At 44.3% G+C, this 9,555-nt stretch overlaps 1 protein-coding gene across 1 annotated transcript; it reads left to right on the top strand.

Annotated features, from left to right (window-relative positions):
* Positions 1–843: 843 nt before the first annotated feature.
* On the top strand, positions 844–2,543 carry LOC129776779 (tRNA (adenine(58)-N(1))-methyltransferase non-catalytic subunit TRM6). The gene is made up of 2 exons (XM_055782619.1): positions 844–968; positions 1,083–2,543. The coding sequence occupies exon 2, from the start codon at positions 1,090–1,092 to the stop codon at positions 2,413–2,415; it is 1,326 nt and encodes a 441-aa protein (XP_055638594.1). The 5' UTR covers positions 844–968; positions 1,083–1,089; the 3' UTR covers positions 2,416–2,543.
* The last annotated feature ends 7,012 nt before the right edge of the window (positions 2,544–9,555 follow it).

Below are 9,555 nucleotides of genomic sequence, written 5' to 3'. Positions count from 1 at the left end.
TGAGGCAGGTACACGAGAAAGTCTCGCAAGCACTAATGCACGAGCATCTCTCTCTCGTGAACACAACACATGTGCATCGTTCGCATCGAAACGCGACGCGGCATTTCCTCTTCACAAAATTTTACGTAAGAGAAGAGAAAGAGCCAATCCCAAGCTCGCGAGACCGCTAAATCCCGGTCTCATCGCTTGCACATGGAAGGGCTGTGAGGCAGGAAAAATCGACTCGTCTCTCGAAATTTCAGCGCGCACAGGAAGTCTGCTCGCCCGGCTGCCTTCTACCTCGCTCATTTGTTGCAGATAGCTCCCAATGACTTTGTGAGATGCAAGACTGTTTAACGCAAAGCATACTGTCTCTTTTGCGTGCGTCTCGGAAAGTCTAGTTCAAATTATAGAAATTAAAATATCAATTGTGTCGATTGCGAGCTAAATTTCGTATTTTGTAATTGTAATTGAGATAATTTCTTACCGAGATCGATTTTCATGTGTTGCAATTCCATATAATTAAGCGTTTCTGAAATGTTTCCCAAAGGTAAGTATCAGTTATGCAAACCAAAATAAAATAATTCTCTGAAGACATGCAACAAGCGAACCAAACAACTCGAAAAATTATTACTTGCTTGGTATCTATAATAGTAAAATAGAGCTAACGAACAAAATTCTTATCAACTCGATTTTTAGAAATTCGCACAAAGGATGTTTACAAAAATGTCCACAATCAAATGTTCAATTATTCGTGTCGCATTATAGGTATGTCCAATTAGAGGCAAATCACAGTATCATATTAAAATATTAGTGGAAATTCCACGTTGGTTGTAACGTTTGTAACGCATCCCAAAATTGGCTGTCATTTGTGGGTTTGTTTACATCAAGCTCATTCAGGTTGTCCATATCCATCCACATGTGCGGTTATTTTGTTGTATAGATAGCAATATTTTGTAGCATATCTGTTGTATGTTGTAATAGAAAAGGTAACAATTTTCATTCACTGTATTTTATCATTTAAACACGGTGGCCCGACAAACGACACCGTTATGGTTTTAGTAAAATTTAATAGTTTTTTAATAGCAATATTTTCCTTGCAGGCAAACGATGTTGGACACAATAAAGGTTGGCGAATATTTGGTGGTTAAGCGACAAAAGTATACCAAACTGCAAAAGTTTACCAGTTTGGATACGGTCGTGCATTTGGGTAAAGATCAGATAGAGCTACGCTGTGCTGAGAATCAACCCTATCATACCACGTTTCAGTTGATACCCAAGGAGGGTCGCAACAAACGACTATTCACTTTGGATGCCGTGCAGACCGTTTCAGAGATAAGAAACCTCAAGGAGCTGCTAATAAAAGAAAGTGGAGCGGACAATAGGAACATCGTGGATGATCGAAGTACGCAGAATCTGTCAACGGATGAAATTCTGAAGCTACGGGAGCAATGTGATTCCTCTTCGGAAGTTATAGGAAAGTTGGTTGAAAATTCGAAAAGTTTCGCCTCCAAAACGGAATACTCCCAGGAAAAGTATTTGAAACGAAAGGAGAAGAAATATTTCGAATATGTGCAAATAAAGAGGCCGTCCATCCGGCTTATTGCGGAAATATATTGGCGTTTGGATGCGGATAAAGTAATGGGTGTGCGGTTTGATACGTTATCGCAGATAATCTCCTATAGTGGAGTTTGTGGAATAGGTAGGTTTTTACTTTATGAATCTGGAACGAACGGATTGCTACCGGCGGCATTCCTAAATGCAATTGGGTCTAACACGAAAGCCAAACTAGTTCATATGCATCCAGGCAACGTTGCCCAGAAGCAGGCACTACAAGCAATGAATTTCGGCGCGGAACAACTGACCAGATGCATTTCTGTGAATATTTATTCCGTTTTGAGACATTTCTACCAACAAAGTAAAAACACGAACGGTATTGAATTGGACGATGCTAAGTCGGATCCACAGAGTGTGCAGAACGACGGTGCAGATCCGCCACAGGTGGATGTTAATCACAAACGAAAAAACGATGAGTCGGCTGAAAATGAACCAGAAGCGAAACAAGCTAAGCTGGACGAAGATGGAATTCCGCCAGGCAAAAAGCAACAGCAATGGGAAGTTGAAAATGCAACTGCCGGAGAGTTGATGAAAGATAAATTCGACGCATTGGTCATCGTTGCAAAGGAACATCCTTACAACATTATCAAAGCTTTACTTCCCTTCGTGAAACCGAGCAGACCTGTAGTTGTATTCAATACATCGAAGGAAATTCTCCTTGAATGTTATATGGAACTAAAAGCGAATGCGAGCGTAACGTTTCTACGTGTAACATCGAACTGGATGCGACATTACCAGATTCTCCCAAATCGTACACATCCTGATGTTACGATGTCTGGAAACAGTGGGTACCTCCTTACCGGGTATACTATTAGATAGTAAATATTTTGAAATATTAATTCACAGAGAATATCTACATATAATTCAGGAATAGAATTATATAAACCGACTAGTTGTACAATATCCAACTAAAAATGAAATTCGAATAAAACCTAATATGAAATTAATTTATTTTGATTTATTCCGTTTGAAACGTTTTGTTTTTTCATTATTTCCTACTCTCAATCTTTACCTGTCTCACTGAGAACGGACTCACAAAATATTCACATTTACATTCAATCAATTGACAGTGAAAGTAAACAAAAATTCATTCCGAGGAATACTGGACCTGCACAGCATAGTTGGGTGTAAAACTAAACTCCGTGAAGTGAAAGTGTTCATTTCCGTTTATAAGAGAAATGCCGATTGCATAATTTCGGGCGTTTGAACATTATGTAGCTAAAATTAATGCAGTGTATGAGACAATATTCAATTGAATTAAGCATACGTTTTAGAATGACTGGTTGGCGATCATACCTCGATGCAGTGGCGTAGCGTGACCGTGTGGCACCCGGGGCGGGTGTTTTGGGTTTCACCCCTCCAATTAAATATTGTTATCAAGCCTTTGTTTTTATGCTCTAATGAAAAATTAAATTTACTGATCCAAGACACCTAAATTTGAGGTTAATTATAATTAATAAAACGAGTGATTTTTTGAGCGTTTGGCTTTTAACAGAAATTGCGCAATAGCGTACACCATTGTCAGCAACATTGTTCTCATCTCCATCTTTAAAGAAGTATGGACCAACGATTCCTCCGGATCACAAACTACACCAAACAATACATTTTTTGGGATACATTAACAGCTCTCGTATTCTTTGTGTCTGCTCATGTGATCAAATACGACAATTTTGTTTACCAACGTATCCGTTCAACAAAAAATGTGATTCATCGCTGAAGTATTTTTAACAGAGCGTTGATTTTGATAACCAAATTCAATTATTTGGAAGTTTAATAATGAAATGTCAATCACATTTCTGAAGTTTAGACATTCAAGAATATACCACAGAAAGAACTTTTCGTAAATTCCGTCGTCTACTGCACACTAGCATACCTCTTTAATGAGGGGTGTCGTTACTCAAATCAGTCATCTTTTTCCATCCAAAACAAAAAACCCCAATAAAGATTCTTTACATGAACATTTCCATAGTGAAATTGTTCACTAATAATGACACCAATCACAGAATAGACTCAATGAATTTGAAAAAAATTGTAACGGGTTATATTTAGGACACGACCGCAGTTTTCGACGTAGAACTGCGGAATTTTATTATTCAATCCACTTGTATATCACTTCGGAAATATTTTAGAATGCATCGAAATTTTTGTAATACATTTTTAGCTATTTAATTTTTTATTACTTTAGTAGACTCGAAAGAGTCGAGTAGAGTCGAAAGCTATCTGCACTTCTCGTTTATATGGTTCAACTCGCAAGAGACTTTCTTTTCCTCACTCAGATATCGATCACAAACTATGAACCCTTTTGCTCCTATATTCCGCTTGAGATGTGATCTAACCCCATAACATGCAACAGTAAGCTTACTCTGCTGGAATTTGAAAACATACTGTTACGACTGTGTCACCTTAACATGACACCATTGCTCCAGCAACACAGTCGTCGCACCTCTCTCTAACATATTGGTACAGGAACGGTGGAAATTAGAAAGGGACGGTCTGTCATATAGAGGTAAACAAAGCAAACCAGAAGCTGAAAGGAAAACGATTGATTAAAAAACCTGTAAAGAAAGTGATTGATTGGAAAACCTGAAAAGAAAATTGGATTAGCTGAAAAGAAAAGAAAATATTGTAAATTTGAATATAAATACTAAACGTGAGTTACGATGAAATTAATTATTTGTATACTTACCTTGTACTTAATTGTTATATGTAGCAATTTTTTAACCGTCTGTAACCTTCGTATTTGGAATAAAAGAGGTTAAAAAATCGGAAACGGATTTACATTTGAACGTGAAGAGAATTCACCACATTAAAAAATTCGTTTAATCACTTGGGAGATCTTCCGGAGGTAAACGATATGTCGCGACGAAACAAACAACAGCAGAAGGAGACCACTGTCATCGAAACGACCACCGAACATCATTGTAAACTGTGTAAAAATTTGGACAACAGTCGCATGGTTCAGTGTGACAAGTGCGACGACTGGTTCCACTTCGAGTGCGTGGGAGTTACCGCGGACGTTCAGCATCACGATTTCCTCTGCTTCTCGTGTGAAGTAGCCGCTTGAGCAATTAGGAAGAACCGCAGAACGTTGACAAGAACCCCACCAATTGTTCCGCCAGTAAGTACGAATGTAAATGTTCCAAGAACCAGTTCATTTCAACTACAAACACGTCAATCAGAAGAGATATCCGAAAGAGCAGTAGTAGATGGTTGTGTGTCCGTCGTCAATTCGACCGCAATTTGTACAAATATACAACCGAGTGTCCCCGTTTTCCAAACTATGCAAACAGCATTAACATCACAAATTCCGCCAATCACGTACACCCCCACTGTCAGTCAAGTTTCATTCGTACCGTTAGCTACCGTTATTCCTCCAGTTACGATGGTACCGCCAAGAACAATACGAACATATATCAATGCCCAGTCTATCGTTGCCATTAGAAATGCCACCGCCCACTCTGTCAAAGCCCTCGTGTCCGATTTTCCTACCAAGTACGCGCGCGCCTAGTTACTATTCGGAAGTGTTTACGCAAGCTCAGTGTTTCACAGTGCCTTCAGGTGGCAATCAAATGATTCCATCCGTTCAGCACAGTACGCCCTTATCAACAAGAAATGTGCCGACCATCAGTTTACCTGAAAGAACAAACCACAACGCTGTACCTGTGTTGGCAGGGAACAATCCATCCGTCAACAAAAAACAAGGACAAGAAGAAGTTGCCAGCCAGCGCTCCGGAGCAGCATGTTCCCGAAAGTCCAAGAAGGAGAAAAGACTACAATTGGAGCTACAAATTCTCGAGGAAGAGAGAAAACTACAGGAAGAAGAACAAGCGAGGATACGTGAATATCTTCACAAAAAACATAAACTTTTGAGGGAGATGGCTGAAGATTCAACGGACGATGAAGTCGGAAAATACGATGAAGGTGATCAAGCGTTACACAACACGGTGAACCAGTGGATGCAAGGAATGCCATCAAACAACCCAGCTCAAGTGCATCATGGGGAAACCCCAGCATCATCCGCATGTACCATCTCAACCTACAGTACAACAATGTCCGCCACCACAACCCACGACACAACAATATCAGTTGCTACCTCAAAGCACCGTGCAACAATACAAAACGTTGCCTCAACCAGCAATTCCAGAACTTGAACATTTAAGAATTGGTGAAAACTCACAACGTCCGTCACGAATCGAGAATACCAGACCAAATGCTGGTGGTTTTAACCCAGTGCAGCGTCTAACATTCGGTCAGACAGTAGTAGAAGATGATGATATGAACCTGTCACGTAGTCAGGTAGCCGCTCGCCAAGCAGTCTCCCGAGAGCTTCCGTTCTTCAGTGGTACCCCTGAGGAGTGGCCCTTGTTCTATTCAACCTTCAACACCACAACCAACATGTGTGGCTACACACCCGAGGAGAATCTGATACGTCTTCAAAAGTATCTCAAGGGAAAAGCATTCGAAGCAGTCAAGTGCAGGCTAATGCACCCATCGAACGTACCAGGGATCATATCGAACGCCGTGGAGCTGCCGGCCTAGAATAGCACTTCGGGTCTTGGTCCCTGTCCCTGTCGTAGAAGGCGACTAATCGGGTGACAACGCGAGTAAGGGCGCGTTAAAGCGTAGGGAGACGGCACGGGGGAAATATCGTGTACAGGAGCAACGAAGGGAGTGCCCGGCATATCAGGATTGACGCCAGTAAGATCCTGATTACGATATACTGGTATGATACGGAAAACGGACATGATAAGGAAATGATTTACATTCGACGCAAAAGGCTGACAGTCGTACTATCCTGTTCCCCGAGTAAGGAAGGGTGACACCGTCCTGAAATGGCGTTTGGGCTAATAGTGCGGTTGCCCCCGACCCGGTAATAACTTGGCAAGTCTTCGGGTACGTTCGATGCTCGTCTAGGCCCAGGCACTAGGTACTAGGCGTCAGATGTCACATTCCTGACTTGCGCTGATCTGGCTCTGAACACGGTCCCCATGAAGGACCGTGTCAACCCCTGCATGGCCTCACTGCTTGCATAGATAACCATGGGATCACTGGTAGCGACTATGTACAACGAGCGGAGATAGCGGCCCGAAGTTGGGACCCAGAAAAATATGAATAGTAGCAATAACACACCAACAAACGATGGAGAGGAGAATGTGTTCGCGAGAAGCGGACGAATGCTGAGGTCACCTGTCACTCGAGTAGCCACAACGAGTACAAGCAACACAAAACCACAATAAGTGTTTGCTGCCCAAGCATTCCAAGGAGATCTTGGCTCCGTACAGAGCCAGTTGTTTACGCTGACCTCAAGCGCATCCCAAGAAGGGCAACTTGGGAGGCTCAGCATCACGGACGTTAGGAAAAAGGTCAACGAACTTTACGAGTTCGTGAAGGACAAAAACAATGTTTACTTAAAAATAAAACATCTGGTGACGAGCATCAGATCAGCCGTCATGGTTGCTGAACGCGAGCATAAGGAGCTGCAGATGAGAGCAGAGAGTGCTGAAAAGGCTCTGCTCGAGGCGAAGGAGAAACCCGTCGAGATACTTGAGACGCCGAAGGGTCCTCTGAACACACGATCGGACAAGAGAAGGAGGGACACCCCAGGAGAAGAAGAAGAGCTGAAAAAGGCCAAGAACGATCTGAGTAACGCGAAAGGAGGTGAAAACAGTGAATGGCGTACTGTCGATAACCAGGCAGAAAAACGCAAAAAACAGAAGAAGAAAAAAGTTGAGCAGGAAAAGAAGAAACTCGGACCTCGAGTGGAGCGAATCAAGGGCGATGCTTTGATCGTTGAAGTGTCAGCAGGAGTATCGTACGCAGCTATCCTTCGGAAAGTGAGAGACGATCCGGAGTTGCAGACACTGGGCGAGAACGTCGTGAAAACTAGGCGCACGCAGAAAGGCGAGATGCTCTTCGAGCTTAAAAAAGATCCAGCGGTTAAGAGCTCTGCTTTCAAACAACTCATTGAGAAGTCATTAGGGGAGGAGGCGAAGGTGAGAGCTCTCTCAGGAATCAACCATCGAGTGCCGGTATCTGGACGAGATCACGACTGTTGAGGAATTGAAAACTGCGTTACAGTCACAATGTGACCTTGACGCCGTGCCGATGACAATCCGGCTGAGAAAGGCGTACGATGGGACACAAACGGCCTCGATACGGCTCTCGAAACAAGCTGCGAATAAACTGGTGGAGAAGGGTAAAATAAAAGTGGGGTGGTCCGTGTGCCCGATGAAAGCTACCCCTCGTATGGCCAAGCAAATGGAGAGATGCTTTCAACGCAGAACCGTAACGAGTTCCTCGCGATAACGGAAACTGGGTGGTGGATAAAGCAGGGATGGCTGCAATACTAGTGATGGGAAGGTACCCCATCCAAGAAGTGGTGGAAAGCTCACAGGAAGGATTGGTGATCGTCAAAATCAACGGAATCTTCATGTGTAGTTGCTATGCACCCCCAAGATGGTCAGCGGAGCAGTTTCACGAGATGTTGGACGTACTCACGGATAAGGTCAGCGGCCGCAAACCAGCCATCATCGGAGGAGACTTCAACGCCTGGGCTGAGGAGTGGGGAAGCAGATGTACCAACGCCAGGGGGCCTACTAGAAGCCTTCGCAAAACTAGACGTCACACTTCTGAACGAAGGCACTAGCAGCACCTTTCGAAGGGACGGCCGCGAATCCATCATCGATGTAACTTTTTGCAGTCCATCACTGGCGGCATACACGAAGTGGAGAGTGTCGGAGGGATACACACACAGCGACCACCAGGCAATCCTGTATAGTGTCGGCCAACGGAATCCCGCAGCGGTACGGAATACAAGAACCTTTGAGCGGAAGTGGAGGACAAAGGTTTTTGACAAGGAGCTTTTCGTCGAAGCACTACGCATAGACAGCAGAACTCCTAATCTGAGCGCCGACGGGCTGACAGAAACATTGGTGAGGGCATGCGATACAGCGATGCCGAGAAGACTGAACCCGACGAATGAACGACGTCCAGCCTACTGGTGGAACGAGACACTCAGCATCCTCCGCGCTAACTGTCTACGAGCCAGAAGAAGAGTCCAGAGGGCACGAACCGATGTAGAGAGAGGAGCACCGCGCGTCTTTCCGAGCGACCAGAGCCGCCTTGAAACGAGAGATACGTAGGAGCAAATCAAACTGCTATAGGGAGCTGTGTCGAGACGTCGACGCAAATCCTTGGGGTGAAGCATATCGAATCGTGATGGCGAAATTCCGTAGTTCAACGACTCCCATGGAATTATGTCCGGAAAAACTCGAGGTCATTGTGAATGGACTCTTTCCGCAACACGACCCACCGACCTGGCCACCCACACTGTACGGTGAGGACGAAGCAGAGAACGCACAAGTCACCAACGAAGAACTCATTGCGGTGGCAAAAGGTCTAAAGTTGAAAAAAGCACCCGGCCCCGACAGAATCCCCAATGTGGCCCTGAAATCGGCGATCCTTGCTTTCCCCGACATGTTCAGGGTGGTGCTGCAGAAATGCCTGGATGACGGTCTCTTCCCTACGAAATGGAAGATACAAAAGTTGGTGCTGCTCCCGAAACCAGGAAAGCCACCTGGAGATCCAGCGTCGTATAGGCCTATTTGTTTGTTGGATACTTTGGGAAAGCTCTTGGAGAGGGTTATTCTCAACAGACTGGTGAAATGCACGGAGGATGACCACGGATTGTCGAAAATGCAGTTCGGGTTCCGGAAAGGAAAGTCGACAGTGGACGCTATTCGGACAGTTATCGAGAAAGCTCAGGTCTCGCTTAAACAAAAACGAAGAGGCGACCGTTACTGCGCGGTGATTTGGATTGACGTGAAGAACGCCTTCAATAGTGCCAGCTGGGAGGCCATCGCCGAGGCGCTACACAGATTGAAGGTCCCTGGCTACCTGTACAGGATACTGAGGAGTTATTTCCAGAATCGGATCCTGGTATACAACACAGACAGGGGA

Source organism: Toxorhynchites rutilus, chromosome 3, assembly GCF_029784135.1.
Source record: "Toxorhynchites rutilus septentrionalis strain SRP chromosome 3, ASM2978413v1, whole genome shotgun sequence".
NCBI classification, from domain to species: domain Eukaryota; kingdom Metazoa; phylum Arthropoda; class Insecta; order Diptera; family Culicidae; genus Toxorhynchites; species Toxorhynchites rutilus.
This window is presented reverse-complemented; position numbering and strand designations above follow the sequence as displayed.